Genomic DNA, 25,007 nt, shown 5'->3' on the forward strand with positions numbered 1-25,007 from the left:
GGCCGACGCTCTATCCACTGAGCCAAACCAGTTAGGGCTGAATACTTTTTATATTCCAGATACTATATTGTATTAAGCATATTACACCCATGGTTTCATTAACTTTATAAATATCATCATATTACATTTTATTATATGAACTTTAGTGATGAATATAATATGAACTCTAGGAAGGTTAAATAAAAACTTCCAGAGTGGGCAGAGGGTTGGCATATACATCTATCTGACTTTGGAATCTCTGCTCCTAAATTCAGTCTTTTGCAGTCACTCTGTTTAAATTCTGTGTCAAACTGGAACTTTTAAATATCCAACAACAGATCTGCTTGTTACTATAAGAGTTTCCATTCTGAAAAGGCTAATTATATAAAATCCTTACGCACCCCCTTTCTTTCTACTTCTATATGGAATTTTTAGCCTCTATCTAGTGGCTGAATACAGTTGGATTTGGGCCCTGGGAAGGGAAAAGTGTGAGCTAAGTAATATTCTGCCATCCTCACGACCTTATATTCTTCTGGTTATTTATCTACTTGGTAAAATCTCTGGGTCCCGGGCTAGATGGTAAGGGGTTTTAGTTCGTTTTAGACCAGGTAGATGTTTGATGAAGCCAAGTCACATTTTGAAGCATGAATATATATTTCTCAATACAGATCCCTCTAGTTTACAATTAGTTCACAAGATACTAGATTCTAGTAAAAGTTTGTCATCAGTAATAGGAATTGCTGACTTTCTCTAAAATCCTAGTTGACATTTTAATAAAAAATGTTAGAGACCACATATTCGATTCTACCAGGAAGAAGCAACTTTGCATCAGAGGCTAATTCTTTCCCCAAGATTGAAGTCTGGTTTTCCACTGCTTTGCTCTGTATAAATACCTGTTTATGTATGTTATTTATGTGACTCTACTGTCTTTCCAAATAAAACCTCAGCAATTTCAGAGCATGGTTCTGACTTCCATTTCTCTTCATCCTAGTGACTAAGTAGTTTAGTAGTTTGCATTAAACAATAGGTTAGGGAAAAGTTCTTTCAAAATGCCCAATCTGAAATAAGCCAAGTTCAAAATACATTAATTAACTGCATAGCTGGTTTGGGTCAGTGGATAGTGTGTCAGCCCGCAGACTGAAGGGTCCTGGGTTTGATTCTGGTCAAGAGTACATACTCATTTGCAGGCTTGCTGCATGCAGAAGTAACCAATCAATGTGTCTCTCTCACAACATGTTTCTCTCTCTCTGTCTTTCCCCCTCCCCTTCAATCTCAATAAAAATCAATTGAAAAGTATCCTCAGATGAGGATTAACAACAACAACAAAAACACTAAAAAATGTTAAGTAACCAACCATTTCTAAAGAAAGAAAATATTTGGAAACTTAAAATATCCACATATTGATATTAAGTAATATATACTCAGCTTGTATATTTTTTAATTTTTCAAATTATGTGAAATAAGCTAAGTTTGGGAAATATAAAAACACGTTCTTTTTCAACTCAATACTGTTTTTGACATTGATGAAATGCTCCTTAATTCACTTGTCAAATAAATGGAAAGTGCAAAATTGTGAATTGATAATATCACAGTCTATCTTCACTTCTCAGATATTTACTATTGATTCTGCTTTAGAATTTCATTAAAAAGCTCATTGTTTCACATAGAGTTCATCTGGAAAATCTCAGACACTGTGGCCTACTTATAAAATAATTCAGATGTGGATGATGATAACTATTTGCCAGCAATAATATAAAGACACCACTTCTTTGATGTTTTGCCAAGTTTTAAGTCATATTTTAAAAATTTACAATGGTCAATGGTTTCTTTCAAAGTGGAAATATATTGGGCTCTTCATATATGAGTAATATGATCAAACTTCTGTATTTGGAAAATAAGAACTGTTAACAGATTCTTTTTTTTTTTAATTTGGGAATACTGGGGGACCAGGCGAGAGAGTCCAACTCAAGAGGAAGGACTTCCCCTGTGCTCAGGCCTCACCAAGCTTTTTATAGTGAGCGGTAAATAAGGTAGTGGTTACCAAAGTTACACTGTTCTTGTGAGTTTCACTTGTTTACACCATGGTTATACTTCCTGCACTTCCTCAGCCCATTAGATTCCCAGATAAGACCTAGGGACTGTTATAAGGTCAAGCCTAATTAAGCTAAGAGGATTGTGCCCTCTAAGCTAGTAATTCATGTATGTATGGGTTTGTGTGTGTGTATGTAAAAAGACATCTATGATGCATGAATAGCAAAGAGACATTTGACATTTTGAACATTAAAATTCATCTCTAAGTAGTTTATCATAACCTCAAAAGTCTATCAACATGTAGTCAAGATACATAAATGATCTGGGAATAAACTCATAATCTGTTCTGGGTACATGGTAAATTTCAAATTCTACACTATCACAAAGGTGAGGAATGGCTATATCAAAGGTGAAGAAGAAAGCTGAAAGAAGTACTAATTATGACACATTTATGAGACTTAAAACAATCTAATTTTGAATTATTCTCATATTCCACATTTTAAATTTCCAGATTCAGGCCAGGCTCAAGAAAGAAAAATGGAATTAGAGTGAGGGGATTATTCTTGGGGAAGGAATATCTGCTATGTATTTCTCATCACCATATCTTTAAATACCTATGTGAAATTCACACTTGAATTTGGTATCTATATCAAGAAATATAATTTATTATTTTTATAAACCTTTACTGTCCATTAATATAAGAAGTAGTTACTTCTTATATATCAGGAGTCAAATTATTTAATGAAAAAAGTAGCCCTCACTTGTTTTAAAAACATCCTCTTATACAATTTTTTTGTAATGATAGAATGTTTTATCTGTGGAAGGTTAACCTTCCTTAGAAGAACAAGCTATAAGAAATGATCTGCCTCATGATGATTACAAGTTGGCCCAGTTCATGACCAAATCTCAGTAGTCTTGTACTGAACCCATCAATTTCCCATGCCAAGCTAACTTTTCTCCTCACTATTTTAGTGAATTGATCTCCTCATGCAGTCAGTTAACAGCCAGGAATCTGGCGGTATTTTAGACAACCTGTTATTTTGTTACTCATACTCTTTCATGTAAATTACACATTTTCACCTGTTATGAATCTGTTCCCTCCTATCCATCCTTATAGTGGAGCTTTTGTCAATGCCCTCATCATCTGGTCTAATTAAATGCCCCTCTAATCACTCATCTGTCATTCTACTGCTCTGCATATTGCCTCCATGCCATCACCTGATAAATTAGAAAATATTTAACTTGTCAAAAATGTCCTTAAGATCCTATATAATTTGGCCCTTATTTGCCCCTTTCATCTGGTCTCTTTCCAGGCTATCACCTTAAAACCTAATTGTAGCCATTGCAAGTTTCATACAGTTTCCTAAGCACACCAGGCTTTTGTTCATGTTCTTCTTTGCTGAAAGTTATGCCTACTTCCTACCTTCCTTCACTATGCTCTTTCTTTGACTCATTTTTCAACATTTAGATCAAATAAGTAAAATTGATAAACCCCTTTCATGTGTCCTGTATACACATAGGTCATTCATGGGACCAATGATATTTCATTACACACATCTATTTACTTGTCTGTTTTATCATGATAGAATGGAAGCCATTCAAGTGTAGATACTCCGTTTTATTCATCTTCATATCTTAAGAAACTTGCAAAGTTTTAGAAAAAGGGTAGATGCTTAATAAATGCTTATTGAATTGATAGATAAATTAACAAGAGTTGATACCTGGGTTTTCAATAGGTATTTCAGGTGGAAGTCATATTTTTTGATTATTGTTGAGAGGCACTGTCTGGAAAGAAAAAAAAAAAAAACTTTGCTTAAAATTGGGTGGGAAACTATATTAACTTTAGCACATTTATCGCGAGTTCTCTTGATTCTATAGCAAACTAGCTTTTAAAAGGATAACTGCAGATCACTCCGTAGCCCACACCAAGTGACCCCAGGATGCAGGCAATGCTGACCTTGGCCTGCACCACAGCTCCACTCCGGAGGCCCCAGAACCAATACACCCGGTGGCCAGCTTCTGACTATACCTGAGTACTACCCAACTACCTCAGTGAATGACACACCCATAGGGCAGACTGGGCAGGTCCCAGAGCACTGTTAAAGTGAATCCTGCTCTGTAGGGTCAACCCGTGCACAACAGCTCCTTCACTGTAGTCAAGGCCAGCGGGTCAGTCCCTTCCATTGACATGTCAACAGCAATCAAAACTCAACTCCAACAGAAGGGCCACACTCAGCCCAGGTGACCACAGAGACTGTGCCATGGGCTTCACAGGACACCTGTGGGAAGTCCTCTATAATCCTACTCATTCTATAGAATCATGTGGTGTTAGGCTGGATATTTTGGCAGAAAAAGGAGAGGCACCCATGGAAAGTCAGAATAGTTTAATAAAAGAATATGGCCTTTGCAAATTTCAGACAGTATTGATTTCAGCCCTGCCACTAACGAAATAAGTGATTTTAGGCCTGTTAAGTTATTTAACTTCAAATTCCTGAACTGCAGAATCGCATGAGAGAATGTGTGCAAAACGGATAAGAATGCCATGGAGTGATAGTTACTAAAATCAATTTTAACTCATCTTATTTTCACAGCAGGCTTTTCTTTAGAGATTTAAGGACTATACCTCCCACACTCCATTATCTGCTCATTCAACTTAGAAAAGCATTCATTCCAGATAAACACATGCTGTACCACTGGCATCTTCTCCAAAGTTAGCTTCTGAGTTAGGTCTAAGTTTTCAAATAATACATGCATACATTAAAATATTGGAATCAATTAAGACATGTTCATTTGTTACCACTTGAGTTTTCCAATTTGAATCCACATTCCTTTGTGACATACTATGTATTTTCAGAGATTTCCAGAAAGGGATTTAAAGCAGGAGATGGTGACTTTCAAAGTATGGCAATGCCATTATACAGAGATTTATGACATGTGCAAGCTCAAATTCACAAGATGAATGCGAAAAAAATTATTGAAAATGTAATAAGTGGTAGCAGAGATATTTTAAAAATGAATGTTAGATTGTTCTGGAAGGTGTTAGAAGCTCTTCAAATGAATCTGAATAGCTGTGAGGAATAGCTAATTATTAACAGAATTTGCCAAAAGGAGGTATCTATTAAAAGTACAATGCTTCTGAGGTACTAGTGAAAGAATGGTTTTTACAATCCCCTGAGAAACATTGTGATTTGGCACTTGAGGACTCAGTCAGAAGGTAGTCTTGGAACAGCAATAAAATGTCTTACCTGGATATTTTCCAAATGTGCATAAATTCAAGAAGTTGGTTCAGAAAAAATGGACTGTGGTCATCTTCATGCTGTAGACAGCAGAATATATTAATATTTATAGAGTGAATAGGAATGAGTACCAGATAAAAATAGCCCTGTAACTTCCTGCTGTCATTTAATTCACCTCTTTGATAACCCTCATTCATCATCTTAATACTTTGTTTTAAAGACCTTACAAGACTGTCCTTAACTGTATAAGCATTCTTTAAAAAGTAAAACAGAGAGCCTGCTTTAGTTGGAGAGAAACCTCAAGGACAATTGAAGGACATCCCAATATCCCCAAGGCCAAACATTAATTTATCCTGCATGGAAGGCAGCTTTTAGACACCTCCCACACACGTGTGCATCTTCTTGGCATTTAGGCCACAGATGCCATGGAGGTGTAAGACCCGACGGCTTGCCAGATTGGCCACAGACACAGAATGAACACCTCCATTTTCAGCTTTACCACATCTTTCTGCCAAACAGTAGTTGAGAACATTGCATTTCATGAACATTTAATTGTGCAAATGATTTAAAACTGCTGATAGATATAAATGCCAGGAGTTATCAGGTGGCATTATGATCATTCCCCTGAGATGAGCAGGAACTACTAATGTAAAATATCAGTCCTATGATCCATGTGCCTGTGCTCCCACGTTCAAACCAGATCTCCTTGAGCGCTTCTCTACAAGGGTGTTCATGAAAACCCTACGCAAGTCTGCAGAGAATGCAATATATGCCATCAATTACACTATTTCACCACACGGTGGCGTTAAGTTTGGGAGCACCCTAATGTTGGGGTGCATGTAGTCTTGTATGTCAATACACACACAATCTATTTTAAAAACTGCCAATCGGAGCTTTTGACAGAAGGAAAACCTTTATATGGCTTAAGGTTAAAGGTAAATTAATTTTTATATAGGGTTGTTTTAGGAGGAAGAAGGAAGCTAAGTTACATGGATAGAATCAGTTTATCACTATAATAAATACATTGAGTTCATGCTATTAAAAAAACACTTTTTAAAAATGCTAAGGAAATTGAAAACATGAGGTTTACTTTATATAAATTTACATCTAGAGTCAGTGGGATGAGTACATTTGAAAGTGTGATAATGTAAAAGACATTTTTTTTCTGCAATAGCAAAATCGAAACTTCATATATGGAAAGGACAGTGATAGGAGAGGCAAAATAAAAAGTTAAAACTGGAGCCAAGAAATAGAGAGTGAGATCTGAACTGTAATATTTGGCACTTGAATTCTTTCAGAAGTTAAAATCAAAACAAGAATGTAAGTAACATGATTTATTTGCATCTTTCTGTATAGCATACTATTTATTTTATAACGACTTAACTTGGCTTCCAGAGATGATTGTGTGTGTGTGTGTGTGTGTGTGTGTGTGTGTGTAGGGTGACCTTTGTAATACTGTAATTTATAAGAGAAACGTTTTATTTAAAGCATCTCGAAAAATTGGAGGAAAATTTAAGCAGTTGTCCATGGAATATATGATGTACTTTACTCCAAAACTGAAGGCCATACCTTCATCTTAAGGGGAGAGCTAAAGCAATTTTTAACACAAAAATCTTTTGCTGTAAATGCTATGTGAATATTTCCTTGAGCTAGAAAGAGATCTTGAATTTATGATTAATATCTACTATGCCGGTAATACTTTTGATCAAATTTAAGAGAGATAGAGGGAGAACAAATTTTTTTTTAGAAAAGTCTCAATCATTCACATTACATCAATATGAGGATTTTGCCAGTTGAAAATCTAGAATGATTTTTAAAGACTGTCAACTTGTTTTATGAATACTCTAGTGAAAGAAGAATTAAATTCCCTAATTTATTATAGCACAAGCAAGTTTAAAATAAGAAAGGAATCTGAGATTACCTGAGCTTTGTAATGCCTTTTAGAATTCTAAAATATCTACTAAAAGGCAATGATATCTATATTTAATAGAATAATAATACTGATTATATTCTTAATATAATATAAAAATATTATCAAGTCAAGTTTATGTTGTTTTACTAGAAAGAAAATATAATTGTTTATAATTTTTCTCACACCTAAATTTATGAAAATCACATAAAATTTTGAAAGCACTTTAAAAATAGAGTAATGAAAGAACATTCATTGTCTCCTTATCATATAGATTTTAATAGAAACAGATTAAAATAACATATAGCCTAACACCCCAATTTTATGACATCAACAACTAATATTTATATAGTCCTGACTTAGTGCAGGAACTGATTTAAGCTTTTTATTTATGTTTCCTAATTGAGTTCCTGTAGTAGCCATATTAGGTAAGTACTATTATTATCCACACTTTTAAATGAGACAATTCAGGTGCAGAGAACTTAATGATCTGTCCAGGAGCAGAGATTTTAATCTGGCAATATGAATCCAGAATCTCTGCTTTTAAACAAGATGCCAAGTTAATAAATTTAATACTCCTTATATCTTGTAAAAGCTAAACCTATATGCTCTAGAATGTATAAATAAAAATAATTATCAGCACTACTCCTTTATTTTCATTTGCATAAAGGGTTCCTACTCAAGACGCTAAAAGCACTGATATCTTTTCTTTCAAAGCACATATTTCTATCAGAATTTTTATATATATTTCTTTATTGTCTGTCTTCTTTACTAGAATGTTAAGTCAACATTCTAGAACGAGTACTGAAATGTAGATGCTCAATTATTATTTGTTTGATGAACAAATGAGTAACGGTCAGTGCATACATGTGCTGTAAGACATAATTCCAAATTTTAAGGCATTCCACTAAACTGTTTCTTCACTATATAAGATCTTTAGAGGCAAATACCATATATACAGCATGCAAAAAACACTCAATAAATATTTATTAAATTAACAAATTGTAAGGTTTATACATATAGTATACTTAGCATAGTACCTGGAAGTAAACCCTTATCTACACTAATAAAAGACAAACATGCAAATTGACCGTACCTATGCTACACCTTAAGCCACGCCCACCAGCCAATCAGAGCTACTATATGCAAATTAACCCAACCAAGATGGCAGCCGGCCGCCACGGAGCTGGAGCAAGCAGGAGGCTTGGTTGCTCCAGTGATGGAGGAAGCCAAGCTTCCCACCTGCTGTGGCTGGCTCTGAACTCCACTCAAGGCCACAAAGTTTCAATTATAGAAGATAAATAAACCCCAGATACCTGCTTTCAGCCGGCTGTGGCCACGGAGCTGGAGTGAGCAGGAGGCTTGGGTTGCCCCTGGTGTTGGAGGAAGCCAAGCTTCCCGTCCACCCTGGCCAGCTCTGAGCTCCACTAAAGGCTACAAAGTTTCAATTATAGAAGGTAAATAAATCTCAGAATTAAAAAAAAAAGAAAGAAAAAAAGGAGAGGCTGGGAGCAGGCTTAAGCCAGCAGGTGGACATCCTCCGAGGGGTCCCAGACTGCAAGAGGGCATAGGCCGGGCTGAGGGACCGCCCTGAGTGCACAAATTTTTGTGCACCAGGCCTCTAGTAGATTTTAATAAAATGTAATGTCTTCTCTCTTGGAATGTGATATTAAAAATATCATGGAAGAGCCAGAATTTAGGGGAGATGGAAACATGAAATGCCTTTTTTCATAGTCTATGTGGAGGCTGCCATTGCTCTTAACTGAGAGTCAAAGCCAGTTGAATGCCCTGGATACTAAGCCCTCTTGTGGTTTTGATCACTACTCTCCTCATTAGTACAGGGCCTACTCCACAGAAGTTACACAGTACATATGAGTGAGTGGTGAATATACAGATACCTGTGCCATCAAGCATATTACCAATTTTTAAACAACAGTGTCACTGCTATGAAAGGTTGTGGATGACAAAAAGCATTTATACTCTTTACCGATAAGTTGTTGAATTAGTTAAGTATGAATTGGCGATATTCATTGTGGGAAGTAATGATTCATAAGTTGAACCTTGAGGCATAAAAAAAAGAACCATGTAGCTTAATTCCTGCTATGGTCCAAATGATAGCTTGAAGAGCAGACATGTCTTGACAACTATAATTTAAATCTGGAAATGACTATACACTTATCTCTGGATATGATAACAATGCTGATGACAATAACTCAAAGATGCTATATTGGCTGCCATTAAGATATAGTGAGCTCGCCGAAACTGGTTTGGCTCAGTGGATAGAGTGTCGGCCTGCGGACTGAAAGGTCCCAGGTTCGATTCCGGTCAAGGGCATGTACCTGGGTTGCGGGCACATCCCCAGTGGGAGATGTGCAGGAGGCAGCTGATCAATGTTTCTCTCTCATCGATGTTTCTAACTCTCTATCTCTCTCTCCCTTCCTCTCTGTGAAAAATCAATAAAATATATTTAAAAAAAAAAAAGATATAGTGAGCTCTATGACCAGACTAGCTCTGCTGTAAGACATTGAGCCATTCAATAATCATTTAAAGTACTTCTATTTATATAAAAAGGAAAATAATAGTAACTATTACTTTTTTCTCTTTAGTATTGTGAATTAATACATGTAAAACACTTAATATAATTATCAATGCACACCTATTATGCTCAATACATTGGGGCATGTGTATAGAGTTGTGGAAAACAAAATAAAACATAGAAAATATATAAAGCTAGAATTCTTTTCCATTGTTCTGAAACTCACAGCTAAAACTCGTGAGTTTGTTAAGTTGCTAGCATAAGGTATGGGCTATGAAGACTCATTGACTGGGTTCCTATCCATGCTCTTCTGCTCAACAGCTCCATGAATATGATCTGGGGAAAATCACCAAGCTCCCTGCGATTGATTCCTTATTTATTTGTTTTTTAAATATATTTTATTGATTTTTTACAGAGAGGAAGGGAGAGAGATAGTTAGAAACATCGATGAGAGAGAAACATGGACCAGCTGCCTCCTGCACATCTCCCACTGGGGATGTGCCCGCAAGCAAGGTACATGCCCTTGACCAGAATCGAACCCGGGACCCTTCAGTCGGCAGGCCAACGCTCTATCCACTGAGCCAAACTGGTTTCGGCTGATTCCTTATTTTTAATAATATTTACCATATAGAATTATCGTAAACACTCAATGTAATAGAAACGTTCAAGCCCCAGACATAAAATATATGGAGTTATAGGAATTTAAGAATAAACCTCAATTTACATGTAACTGAAATGTTACTGATATGTGAACTTATACGAATGAGATACCTTCTTTTCTTTTTTCTTTTTTTGTTTTTTAGCAACATGCAACTTCTAAACAAGAGTAGAAGTTAAAAATCATAGGTTTTCTGTCTCCGTGTTGAAATGAAACATGATTTCAGCTTCTTTGTCAACATTGAGGACAATGTGAAGACTTTTAGGCTTATTAATACTGAGGATATTAGCTGTACTTTATAATGTTCCTTTGTGGAGATTTCAGATGCATAGCCCTGGAGCTGTCAACACTGGCTGAGTTAGGTAACCAGTTCCAAAAGATATTTCTAAACAACCCTCTTTTGGCCTCATTATGTTATATTCCACATAGATACATTGAAACCTAATGTACCATCTGACACTTTTTATGATGAAACACCTCCAACTAGGAAAAAAAAAAGAGCTATGCACTGGAAATCTGTTATCTGATGTAAATGACAGGGTGCTGGGATTTTTGCTTAAAGCAGGTAATTGGAATATTCTACAGATAAAAACTGCCAACATATCAAAGTTCACTGCATACTGTGCAATTTGGGTTTGAAGTAACTCAAGACATCACACAGGGAATAAAATTCATATCTAACAGCATGAAACTGTGTCATTAAAGCGCAGTAATTCCTTTCTAGGTAGTTTTAATATTAATATTCATAATTATTATATTAATATGCCTTGATTTAAACTGTGTTGACTCAGACATAAACAGTTTTCAAATAGAAAGAGTTGTTTTTCTTTTCTCCCTTTAATGATTTTCTTTTCACATTTTCTATTACATTCACTTTCTAGTGGCTTCATTGATGATTTGAATATGATCACCTTAACAAGTTTCTTATAAAATTTTCAATACATCTATTATTTTACTGAGGTTGCAATAAAGTGTTCATGTAATTGCTTCACTTCAAATTGTCAACAAGCATATAGATAAATAACTAATTGTATTTTAATAAATTGACTCAAATGAACATATATTAATTACATTATATAATTAGAAATTGGTAACAATCCATAAAGATGGGAATATTGTCCTTAAAATGATCAGTTTGAAAATTAAAACCAATATTCAGAAGGTCTTACCTTTCGAGATAACTTTCCCGGAGCTTCTCTATTTTTCTGCAGATTAAGTTGAATAACGGATTTATCTTTCTGAAATATCTTATGGCTCCCCAAAGAGTAATCACTGAAGAACAAAAAATGAGCAGTCATTTCCTCCCGTAATATCCACAAGTGTTTGTTTTATTCTCTGATTTCATTTCTTTATAATTTTGGAACTAAGTCTGGTAAAAGTTTTACATAATATCCCTAGTTTTTTATATGTTTGATATTTATTTTTAAATGATAAGATGTTATAATTATCTCCAAATGCATTATGCTAGAAAATGATTAGATGCTTTAAGAGTGGGCATAGAAATTAGAATAAAGAAGGCCTTTGATATAGGCTGAAGGGTCTGTTGATTAAAATTTTGTGTCTTGTTTCTGGCAATTATCTCTTAATTTCCAGTTTTAGCCAATCTATTTATTTTTAAATTTTATTTTTTTCAATTATAGTTGATATACAATATCATATTAGTTTCTGGCATACAACACAGCAATTAGACAACTCTACCACACCTTATGAAGTGATCCCAGTAGTAAGTATAGCACTCATCTGGCCCCATACATAGCTGCATAGTATTACTGACAGTATTTAACATGCCACACTTTACAACCCTGTGACTTTTTCATAACTGGCAATTTGTATTTATCTCTTTCACCTTTTTCACCCATCCCCCAACCCCTCAAACAGTTCAGCTTCTTTAATAACGAGAATATCCTTGGGCTGGAGGAACAACAGGAATGGAGAACTGGTTTAGATTTTTATAATTTTTGTTCTAATCTTTTCAAGGGATTTTTTGTTGTTGTTTTTTGTTAATCCTCCCCTGAGGATATTTTTCCATTGATGTTTAGAAAGAGTGGAAGGAAGTGGGAGGATATTTTCCTAATGGTTCTTAGAGAGAGGGAAACATCGATGTGAGAGAGGCATATCAATCAGTTGCTTCCCCTACACACCCTGACTGGGGCTGAGGCTTGAGCGTGCAACCCAAGTACATGCCCTTGACCAGAATCAAACTCGGGACCCTTCAGTCTGTGGACTGATGCTTTATCCACTGAGCCAGACCGGCTAGGGTTTAATTGATTTCTTCCTCATTTAATTCAGCATAAACGTTTTGAATGATTACTCTTTATGAATGATCTTTAAATAATTCGATTTAATTATTTCATAGCAACACTAACTTTTTTACTTGCTCTTTATGCTTATTTCCTTAATCTATCTGGGATGCATTTGTTGAGTAAAATTGATATACAGCCTCAATTTAAGACATTTCAACATAATAGAAACTTCCTTATACATTCCTAATTAATATGAACATCTTTTCATCTCTGACCTATTTAACACATGACCAATTTTTATAAATAGCCCATCTGTTACTGGACTCTAAGCATTCCATTAGTCCACCCATCTATTCTTGTGCCAATACCAAATTGCTTCAATTATTTAATTTTACAGCATATTTTGAAGTGTGAAATTGAGTGAAAGCCACCATTTGAAAATATATTATCTATTTTTGCCCAATTTCACTTTAACAACAATTGTAGAATTAGTGTGCCAATATTAAAGAGAAAATGTTAATATTGTGTTGATTTATCTTTTATTTATGGAGCTATCTGAGAAGAGTTGGCATTTTGGTAATATTAAATCTTCCTTCCAAGGAAAAGAATATTTCTACATGCACTCTGGTTCTCTTTTATGTCCTTCAGTAAAGTGTTAGTTTTCTCCCAAGATGTTTTATAGATCTGTTCTATTATCAATCAAAGATTTTTCCATGATATTTATTAGTTGGGTTTTGTGTTCATTTTGCTTGTGGGATTCTGTTGTAATCCCTAAAGATTTGGTGCAATTTGCCTAAAACAAAATTTTCCATCCCCACTGCTCATTGTTCTATTACACTGTTATACTTCTCCTTAAGCTAATTTTGAAATATTTTAATTCCTTAGAAAATTGTCTGCTTTTTTGAAAGCTGTCAAGTGAGTGTCCCGAGCCCCTCCTATTTTAACTATCTTTTGACATTTACCTGGGAACTCTGCAATCCCCATGCTACTGACCTTTATTGTTTTATCAAGATGTTTTTCATTAATATTTTTTCCTGTAATTTATTGAGAATTTTGGTGGGTTAGTGGGTAGATTTACGTTTTTGTTCTAACATATGAATTCAGTCTTGAAAATATATAATTATCATTTTAATTAGGGGAGTATCATGTATAACTTTGCATGAAGTGAGATCTCAAAAACTGGGAAGGAAGCATTGTAGCATTGTTCTTGCCCATCTCCCTCATTTTGCAAAAAAGGACTCTGGTTTCAACAGAATAAGACCATAGATTAGAACATAAATATTGGGAGTAAGTACAACACACTTAAAAAATCATTTATAGATTCAAGCATTCCTGCTATAATGTAATACAAGTTTCTTTTTATAAAAGGAGAGGTGAACTGTTCTGCAAATTGTGAGCTACAATGGAAAATGAGATTGGGAGAGACCACTGAAATCAGTACAGGTCTCTAACCAAAGCGTGTGTGTGTGTGTGTGTGTGTACGCGCGCACACACACACAAACACACACACGCATGCACAAATCTTAGTAAAAACACTAGCATTGTTTTAGAAGACACATCTAATTTCAAAAAATGTAAAGAAATATATAAAGTAAAAAGGGTTGTAAAAATGTATTTAGCTTTGTGGAAGAGGATATAAGAAAGTTTTGATGCTGCTGAATGTAGAGACAACTGAAAAACACACAAATATTGTGCAGAATTCTGTAGTAAGCTTTTTCAAGCAGAGCTTGAGGCCAAGTTAAGAAAAAAAATGCATGTTGGGTGATTGGTCACTTGTCACTGTACAACACTGTCTCCCCCAGCAGCTTCCTGTGTACTTTGCATTAAATCACTGTTAATTAGTGGAGCAAAATATTAATATGCCAGACAAATTCACATGTATTAAGTTGACTTCTACGAACAAACTGATTCATGTTACAGGAATATGGTATATTGCAGAAGAGATTGCATTCGCTACATCATTTCACCAGGCATCATGTTTAAAATACTATGTAGTCCTTTTTGTGTGTTAGCAATAACAAAAACTATTACTAAGCCAGAATTGTCACTTAAGTCTTTGGTTATTTAAAGGGATGCAGAGCCTCTAATAACATCACACTTTCTAAGATGTGTAAACTACTGTTCACCACTTTGCCATTACTCTATTTGGCAAGACCGCCATGCTGATGAATTTGTTTTTGATGATCCAAGGTTAGCCTCTCCAATATAATAACCACTAGACCATTGTGGCTACTGAGTACTTGCAATGTGCCTAGTTCGAATTAAGATGTGCTGTAACCGCTGTATATATTCTTGAGGGGGGGGGATAAGTAGTTTTTTTTCTCAATAAAATTAAGTATTTAATTTAGCTAATTTGAACAAATTGATTATTTTCAACACATTCAGAACACCCTAAGTATTTCAATAATATAATCTACTAAGTTATATCTGTCTAGACCAGCGGTTCTCAACCTGTGGGTCATGACCCCTTTGGGGGTCAAACGACCCTTTCACAGGGGTTGCCTAAGACCATTGGAAAACACATATAATTACATATTGTTTTGTGATTAATCACTATGCTTTAATTATGTTCAATTTGTAACAATGAAATTGAGGGTCACCACAACATGAGGGACTGTATTAAAGGGTTGAGGCATTAGGAAGGTTGAGAACCACTGGTCTAGACCTACTTTGAGCAAAGAAATACATTAAGGTATATTTCTCTTTTATATGACTTTGCTCTTCCAATGATAAACTATTATCTTAAAATTTATATACTATAACCTAGCCTTTTCTTTACTCATAATTAAGTCTTATTTTTACTTTGAATAAAAGGCAATTTCAATTTTAATAAAATCTTTAAAGAATAAATTAATGCAAATTATCACAGGATTAGCTAAAACATTTTTTTTAATAGTAAAATTTTCTTAAGAAGATTATTTTAAATTTCTAATTATATTTAATTCCTGAAGAGGACTATTTCACTCTAATCAATGGTATTCAACATTTTCTCTATTATGAGGGATCAGAAGACAGAAAAGAGACACATAAGTAGACAGCTAGATCACACAAATTAATGCTGGTGATGAATAAAGAGGTAGATACTGTCTTCATAATTTAGGTTTAAGAATCTATATGACAATTTCAAAGGAAGATTATTAATGAGCATAGTTTTCCTTTTTTATCTTCTTCTGGGTTCTAACATTCTTTGACAAAAGTCAAATAAAAAGTAAAGAAAAGTTTTGTTTTGTTTATTTTTAAAAATCAAGGACATAAAACCTGGCCCTAACTATAAGCCTAAGCAGGATTTTCAAGGAAGATTATTCTGTTCCTCTAATTCTGCACTTGAGGTTTACTACTAACAACACATTCATAATTTACTCATCAAAAGCTTTTAAGTGCAATAAATTTTATTGTTTCATATTGCAGCTGATAAGGACAATTATTTTTAATTTGAATTAGAGAGTAAGACCAACAGCAAGATTTTTGATAGAAGAAATTATTTAAATCACATAAGCTAAGAGTAAGAAACACAAAACCATGCACTCCTACTAAATGGGCTAGCTAATCTATATATATATAAAAGTCTAAGTGACCGGCTGACTGTTTGACCTTCCGACTGGTAGCTATGATGTGCACTGACCACCAGGGGGCAGATGCTCCATGCATGAGTTGCTGAGCTGTGGTGACTTGGCAGTGGAGGTTCTTGGGTGACACACCTAGAACCAGAGAGGAGGGAGCCTGATTCCAGGGTGCATCACCTGAGAACCACCCTCTTGCAATCTGGGACCCCTTGGGGGATGTTGGAGAGCTGGTTTAGGCCCGATCTGCACAGGCCAGGCCAAGGGACCCTGCTTGTGCAGAAATCCATGCACCGGGCCTCTAGCCCATTGGCTCCCCACTTTGGGTCTGGCTCCCCGCCAGGCCTCTAACCCATTGCAGAGGTAGTGGGTCTGGCCCTTACAGAAACTTTTTGAATCGATTAGCTAAATGATGAGACATGCAGTACCTACTGGCTGCAGCCCCAACCCATCCATTTAATATCAATTTCTAGTAGAGGCAGCAAATTTTCCCGCTACCACTTTCAGCTGGGCTTTTCTTCTTCCAGGAGGACAATGGCGCCAGCAGGCAACCTGCGGGAAGGGGAGGAGGCAAAGGAGCATCTCAAGTGGGAAGAAGGAGGTTCCTGCCACCACAGCACTCTGCCTGGGTGGCAGGGCCTGGGTGGGCACCTGACAGTGAGCAGAGTCCTACCCTCAACTGCTAGATTCCAGGCTAAGTAAGTCCTGTTTGCTAAATAATTGCATTTTGCAGGAAAATTCCCACAAGTCGTCAGTTACTGCCAAACTTAGGGTAAAGTGAGATGAAAGAAGCGAGACAGATACGGAGAGAAAGTGACATAATATTGAGAAAAGAGAGAAGGGATCCATATTCCGGGGACCCCTCAGGGGTTGTTGGAGAGCCAGTTTTGGCCCAATCCCCAAAGGCCAGACAGAGGGATCCCACCAGTGCACGAATCCATGCACCGGGTCTCTGGTAAGATATAAAATTATGAAGTAGCACTAAACTTCATATATTATAAATATATTTATAAATAAAAAAAACTCATGAGATGGTTGCAAGTCCAGGTGAAGGTACTGTTATTGTTACTCCTGGATGCAGAGCAGGGTGCAGGGCCACCTTAGGAAACAGTCCAGTTGTCCTCTATTTGTCCTGCCCTCAAGCCTGCCTCTGTAGAAGCCCAGTCGAGTGTCTACTGGATAAGATCATGGGAAATAGGGAAATGGAATTAAAAAGAACACTGCTACCATGGGAATTAATGTGGGGCATTCAAGACCAGAACATGAAGGGAGCTGTTAATATTTTTTGAATGAACAAAATGACTTCTGTTATTTCTCTATTTAATTTATTCTGACTTAATTTGGCTTTGCATGTCTTTCTTTATATCTCTGACAACTTTGTATTAAGCTACCATAAGCCTAGGAAAAAAATTAATGAATATTCTGTTCTAATTCTTTAATTTACTCTTTGGTCATAATACATTATTTAAAACTGTTTATAAAGCAGTTTTTAAGACTATATTTGATATAATATCTCATTTTTGAGAATAGTTATGCAAACATGATATAAATTTTTGTTATTGTGCTTATAGAAAAAATTAACCGGGAGAGGGAGAGGGAGAGGCAGAACAAAAGCCAGAGAGAGAGAAAGAGAGAGAGAGAGAGAGAGAGAGAGAGAGAGAGAGAGAGAGAGAGAATGTAATATTGTAATCGACAGAAAAAGTTTGTGATACCAAATTAAGATGAATGTTAAATAAGTTGCCATAACACTCTAGTTGATTTATCAAAATGAATTTTGGCTTGCTAGGAACGTTATCTTTCTTACTTTTGCAATATGTCACAAACATGTAAGCTTGGTGCATAGTCTACATTTTTAGTTCATTAATAGCCTCTAATATCTTGCTACTTGAAATGTGAACAGAGGACCGTGAACATCAGCATCACACAGAAACTTGTCAGGAATGTAGTCTTGTCTTGGGCCCCAGCCCAGAACAACTAAAAGAGAATGTTTTTTAACAAGTTCCTCAGGTGGCTAGTATACACATTTAGGTCTGAGAACACTGTTTTAACAAATCAATATAAATGTAAATAAATGTGTAGGTTGTGCCTATATATCTATTTACCTACCGACCTATCATCATCATATTTATTTATATTAGCTCCCTTTTCAAGATTTTATGTATTTACTAAACTTAGTAAAAAAAAATAAAGAAAAATATGACTTAAGGAAGAAGTGAAAAATAGAGCATTACAAATATACCATTGTCAAAATTGTAAAACATATACTGACCATTGACATTTTAACTGTTTAGCTACTTCTGAAAAACTTGATTAATTTGACTGATTCAGAAAGTAGTTACTTATTGTATTTTTTCTTGATTTTTTAAAAATTTAAATTCTTTATTTTTTAAGTACTACATAAGTCTCCTTTTTTCCCACATTGACCTCTCCCTGGCTGCTCCCACCCACCAGAACATGCCCTCACCACCCTACTGTCTTTGTCCATTGGTGATGCTCATATGCATGCATACAAGTCCTTTGGTTGATTTCTTACCCCCTCACTCCCTGCCTTCCCTCATAGGTTGGACAGTCTGTTCGATGCTTCTATGTCTCTGATTCTATTTTTGTTCATCAGTTTATGTTGTTCATTGTATTCCACAAATGAGTGAGATCATGTGATATTTATCTTTCTCTGACTGGCTTATATTGCTTAGCATAATGCTCTCCAGTTCCATCCATGCTGTTGCAAATGATAAAAATTCATTCTTTTTTCATAGCAGCATAGTATTCCACTGTTTAGATGTACCACAGTTTTCTGATCCACTCATCTGCTGATGGGCACTTAGGCTGTTTCCAAATCTTAGCTATTGTAAATTGTGCTGCTATGAACATAGGGGTGCATATATCCTTTCTGATTGGTGTCTCTGTTTTCTTGGGATATATTCCTAGAAGTGGGATTACTGGGTCAAATGGGAGTTCCATTTTTAATTTTTTGAGGAAATTCCATACTGTTTTCCACAGTGCCTCACCAGTCTGCATTCCCATCAGCAGTGCACGAGGGTTCCTTTTTCTCTGCAGCCTCGCCAGCACTTGTCATTGCTGATTTGTTGATGATAGCCATCTGACAGGTGTGAGCCGGTACCTCATTGTCATTTTGATTTGCATCTCTAGGATATTTAGTGACTTTGAGCATGTTTTCATATGTCTCTTGGCCTTCTGTATGTCCTCTTTTGAAAAGTGTCTACTTAGGTCCTTTGCCAGTTTTTTTTATTTTTATTGGATTATCTTCCTTTTGTTAAGTTGTATGAGTTCCCTATAAATGTTGGAGATTAAACCCTTATTGGAGATAACATTGGCAAATATATTCTTCCATGCAGTGGGCGTTTTTGTTTTGTTGATGGTTTTTTTCACTGTGCAGAAACTTTTTATTTTGATGTAGCCCCATTTGTTTATTTTCTCCTGAGTTTCCATTGCCCTAGGAGTGTATCAGTAAAGATATTGCTACAACATATGTCTGCTATTTTGCTGCCTATGATTCTTCTAAGATTTTTATTGTGACTATTTTAAAAGAAAACTCTACCATCTGGATGACACAAAGGAGTTTAAATTTGAAGGATTTAAACTTATCTAATCCAAAATAAATGAGAAACTGCAAAAAGTAGCAACTAAATATTATGCATCTCTTTCTAAAACAGGACAGATGAAGAAGCATAGTTCTGATAATACAAGAAAAGCTTAAAATGAAAAATATTTCTACATCATACTATAAAAGTAACAGTATTTTTTGTGGGAAAGAGATATCTTTCTACTTAGTTCATTATATTTTAACAACTATATATTTTTAATTTATTAAGTCCCACACTGTACAGGAACTCAAAGCAATCCATACATAATGAAAAAAACTACTAGAGCTTAATAAAAATTTTACATTTGGAATTAAAAATTACTAAACAGTAATTCTAAAGCCCATTTATAAAGTAGAAAAATATATTAATAATTTAATTTTTAAAAGGTCAATAAACTGAAGTCAGAAGTTAAACCGAAATGTGGATGTTTGAGTTCGAGTTCATTGTCTCTCGAAATCAAAGAATGAAGTCGTGGACAAAAATGGTTGATGGAGGCAAAGTTTATTGAGAGCATCATGCAAATTAAAGTATATTAGTCCATGTGTAGAGTCCCACATGGCCATAAGCCACATGTGCACAGAGATGTGCTCCCCCCGCCACAGGAACATCAGGAAGCATTGTGTTCCCAGGGTAAAGAGGGAGGGCAAGAGGAAGGACACGTCTTTTAATTTAGAGGGTGGATACAGCCTTGCTAGTTCCTAATTGGTCTTTTCAAAGAATTCAGCTCTAGGGCGTAGCAGCTATAGGGTTAAGCCTTGGACTGACCTGTTGGCAAAGCCACAAACTGGTCCCAGCTTAGAAGGCACAGTCCTCTTAGCATAATTAGGCTTGACCTTATGATGCTCCCAAGATCTTACCTGGGTAGCTAATCGGCTGAGGGAGTTGTAGCAAGTGCTGCCAAAACAAGTGAAACTCAGGAGAACATTGTAACTATGGTTACCACTACCTTGTTTACCTCTGGCTATAAAATAAAGGCTCAGCTTGCCTCTGGATCTCTCTGTGGCCTCAGCCAGGCACAGGAAGATCCACCTAGACCCAGCTTATTCTTTGTCTGTCATTTCTCCATCCTTCACCGCCCTCCCTCAGGCTTGCGGAACCCTTGGCTGAGCTGGCTCGGCACATTCAGCCTTAATAACATTCTTTGGATTAGTTACAATATATGCCTCATTGTATTGTATTGGTTATCTGCAAGCTGCCTGTCTTGGCAACATTCATAAATTTTGAAGCTTATGTCTCTTTTGCCTGCCCTTCCTTCCCAGCCCCATTGGGAACCCTAGTTGGGTTCCCAGTTTTTATCCCCACCCCCAAAGGTCCTAGTCCCTGTATGTTTAGTTTCACTTTGCCTCCTCAAATCGGGTTAACTCATTTCTGCAAAGCAACTGTGATAGGGAGTAGCATTATCAATAGAGGATAGAATTTGTTTGATGCCATTTATTTGCTTAAACAGTCTCAAAATTCCAAAAAAATTTAATTTTTGTTTAATCAGAAACTGTAAATGACATTTAAAGTCCACTTTTAGTGATTATAATTTACCTCTATTTGGGTCAAACTATTTCTAAACATTTCCTGATTATAGATTTTTTAAAAAATTAAATGTCAGAAAATGAGTGGTCTGTACGTTATATTTTTTTTTCTTGTGATTGACCTAAATGCTATATGTTGAATTACAAACCCATGTTTAATGCACAAATATATGATCATTATCCCCAATGAAACATATATTGGGGTGACTTTTATTTTCAAGTTAGCATTTGTCATGATGGGAGGCTTTGCTATAGACTGGAAAGACTGTAGGCTTCAGACCCAAATAAAATCCATGCTATCCTTGACTATTGCTTCCAAATTTTTTAAAAATATATTTTTATTGTTTTTTATTGATTTTTACAGAGAGGAAGAGAGAGGAATAGAGAGAAACATCGATGAGAGAGAAACATCGATCAGCTGCCTCCTGCAAACCTCCTACTGGGGATGTGCCCGCAACCAAGGTACATGCCCTTGACCGGAATTGAACCTGGGACCCTTCAGTCTGCAGGCCAACGCTCTATCCACTGAGCCAAACCAGTCAGGGCACTTCCAAATTTTATAACATTTAGTAAGTCATTTAATTTCTCTTAGCCTCAATTTTCCCATCTTTAAAATGGGAATAATCATGCTTTTCTTATCTGAGAATGAATGGTGCTAAATATGAAAATTCTAGCTCATAAAAAGCTTTCAGCAGTGACGTAGATTCTGTTATTGTTGTTGTTATTATTATTATTACTAATATTATCATCTCCATGCCACTTCCTCTAGCATCCCTACTTTTATCAGAGTTCCAGTTTTCCAAAAGCAAAGTTATCTCTTAAGGTATTAAAATTTTAAAATTCATATTCACCTGAACACATATTGGTCTTTCTAACGCCTTCATCTGACTTCTTGATACCATCCTCTGTTAATTCCTCATGGAACATGATTCACCATTGACCTGTTCTGCGCTTTCTATCCTTTTCTCTCCATTAGATTTCCCCTCAACCCATATATATATATATATACAATTAAGATAGCTCTTATCCACTTTCCAGAATAAACTAAAAAGTCTGAAAAATTAGATACTAGAAAAAATAGTAATGGATATTCTACTTATTAAAATCAGTATATATAGGCTGATGTTCTCAAATAGTAAGCAAGTCCTAGATATATACATATCTTTAAATTTCCATTAGGGAATAAATGACTATAATTAATCTAAACTAATACTTGGCAACATTCCTCTTTTAATAAAAGCCACGTAAATGAATTTTTAATAGAAATAAATGACAATGAAAACAGTTTAGAAATCTATTATGTTCATATTAGCAAGGAAAAAAAGCGTGGAATGATATGAACAACATTTTCAGCAGTCAACAATTGAGCTGTCTATTTATGGATGACTTATCCTTAAAAACAGTAATTAAGTCAAGGTCCATTATAAATGTTCTCTACATTAGACTTTTTCAAATTTCTATTCTTCAATTCTTTTGCTTTTGGAATAATGCTTCCTACTGGTAATATTAAATAAATATATTTAATAACATTTCTTGTTTTTTACATCAAATGTTTGACATCAGCCAGATTGACATTTGGAGATGTACATTCAGAAGGTGAATTTTAATGAGTACTCAGTATAAGATTGTGTTACTGAAGTGTTTCTCCTTGTTCATTGGATACACTGTCAAAAATATGTTGATGGAAGCAGCAATTTAATCACTGAGTGTTGTCAATCTTTAGGTACTCATAGAAACACAAAAAGGAAATGTAAATGGCAATCTACCTTATTAAACATTTTATTCTTTATTTCTTTCATGCTTAGAATGACTATGCAATACCATCAGACGAATATTTTCTTTCTTATAGTTGTACTAGAGGTCTGGTGCATGGATTTGTGCACTGGTGGGGTCTCTTGGCCTTGCCTGTGCCCTTTCACAATCCGGGACCCTTCAGGGTATGTCAGACTGCCAGTTTCCACCCGATCCGCACAAGCCAGGCCGAGGGACCTCACCAGTGAATGGCCTCTAGCATGCATATAAGATCTTTGGTTAATCTCTTCCCACCCTACTCTTCCCCCTTCCCTCTGAGATTCATCAGTTTGTTCCATGTTGCCATGCCTGTGCATTGAGCATCTGTCCTCTGGTGGTCAGTGTACCTGTCGAATGGTCAAACAATCACTTAGGCTTTTATATATATACTAGAGGCCTGGTGCACAAAAATTTGTGCACTCGGGGGGGGGGGGGTCCCTCAGCCCAGCCTGTGCCCTCTTGCAGTCTGGGACCCCTCGGAGGATGTCCACCTGCTGACTTAGGCCTGCTCCCTGGGGGATCAGGCCCAAGCTGGCAGTCAGACATCCCTCTGGCAGCCTGGCAGCCCTCTGGAGATGTTCACTTGCCAGCAGGGAGCAGGCCTAAGCTGCAGTCGGACCTCCTTAGTGCTGCTGAGGAGGCGGGAGAGGCTCCCACCACCACCGCTGTGCTTGCAGCCGTCAGCCTGGCTTGTGGCTGAGAAGAGCTCTCCCTGTGGGAGTGCACTGACCAGGCCCCCCCAGCGGGGACCCTTATCCCATGAGGCTGTGGCCAGCCTGGGTGAGGGGCTGATGGCTGTTTTCAGGTTGGCCACAGCCCCTTCAGGGTAGAGGTCCCCTCTGGGGTGCCTGGCCAGCCTGGGTGAGGGGCTGATGGCTGTTTGCAGGCTGGCCGCAGCCCCCAGCCACCCAAGTTCCCAGTAGAGGCTGGCTGGAAGCAGGTATCTGGGATTTATTTATCTTCTATAACTGAAACTTTGTTGCCTTGAGTGGAGCCCACAGCCAGCCAGGGTAGGCGCGAAGCTTGGCTTCCTCCATCGCCGGGGCAACCAAACCTCCTGCTTGCTCCAGCTCCGTGGCTGCTGGACGCCATCTTGGTTGGGTTGATTTGCATATAGTCACTCTGATTTTCTTGTGGGCATGGCTTGTGAGTGTAGTGGAGGTATGGTCAATTTGCATGTTTATCTTTTATTAGATAAGATAGATTATATTTTCAAGGTTTGTCTTCAAGGAATTTTATGACAATAGTTATTGTGGCACATTAAGTGAAGGTGATTTTTCTACCAAATAAGTATTTGCATTTGACATACATGAGAACAGGCTTTCCTTGTTGTTTTAAAAGCTTCTTGAATAAAGAATAAAGAAGGTATTATAAAACATTATTTTTTGGAAATATTATTTGGAAAAATTTATTTACCTGGGTTTTATTAAAATAAGAGAGTTGATGATATTAATATAGATTAATTATAGTAATTTATTCCCTAATGGAAATTGAAGGATATGCTTACTATATATGAGTATATCATATGCTTACTATATGAGTATATCAGCCTATGTATGTATTGATGAAATTTATTTTAATAAGCAGAATGTTCATTATTATTCTTTCTAATACCTATTCACCACCCAAGTCAAGTTTTAATACACTCATACTCAAACCCTATGTGATTTTAAAAAATCAGTATTTAATCCTAGCCAGTTTTACTCAGCAGATAGAGCACGGGCCTGTGGACCAAAGAGTCCCAGGTTTGATTCCCATCAAGGGCATGTACTTCGATTTTAGGCTCCTCCCTGGCATGGGCCCTGGAGTCAGGGGCATGCAGGAGGCAACCAATCAATGTGTTTCTCTCACAAAATAAAAAATAATAAAATAGTTTTAAAAATCAGTAATTAATCAACACTCTAATATTATTCTAAATTTTAACATTACTTATTAC

The 25,007-nt window shown here is 36.3% G+C and overlaps 1 protein-coding gene across 1 annotated transcript in view; it reads right to left on the reverse strand.

The window, feature by feature from the left end:
* PIK3C2G (phosphatidylinositol-4-phosphate 3-kinase catalytic subunit type 2 gamma) overlaps positions 1-25,007 on the reverse strand; it is a 283,175-nt gene that overhangs the window by 220,508 nt on the left and 37,660 nt on the right. The window contains exons 6-8 of the mRNA XM_081084139.1: positions 11,519-11,621; positions 5,256-5,326; positions 3,732-3,795 (exon numbers count right to left, since the gene is read on the reverse strand). Coding sequence (XP_080940265.1) covers positions 3,732-3,795; positions 5,256-5,326; positions 11,519-11,621 — 238 coding nt within the window. The remainder of the gene's footprint in view (positions 1-3,731; positions 3,796-5,255; positions 5,327-11,518; positions 11,622-25,007) is intronic.

The sequence above is a fragment of the Myotis nattereri genome (assembly GCF_964212035.1).
Source record: "Myotis nattereri genome assembly, chromosome: 2".
Taxonomy (NCBI): domain Eukaryota; kingdom Metazoa; phylum Chordata; class Mammalia; order Chiroptera; family Vespertilionidae; genus Myotis; species Myotis nattereri.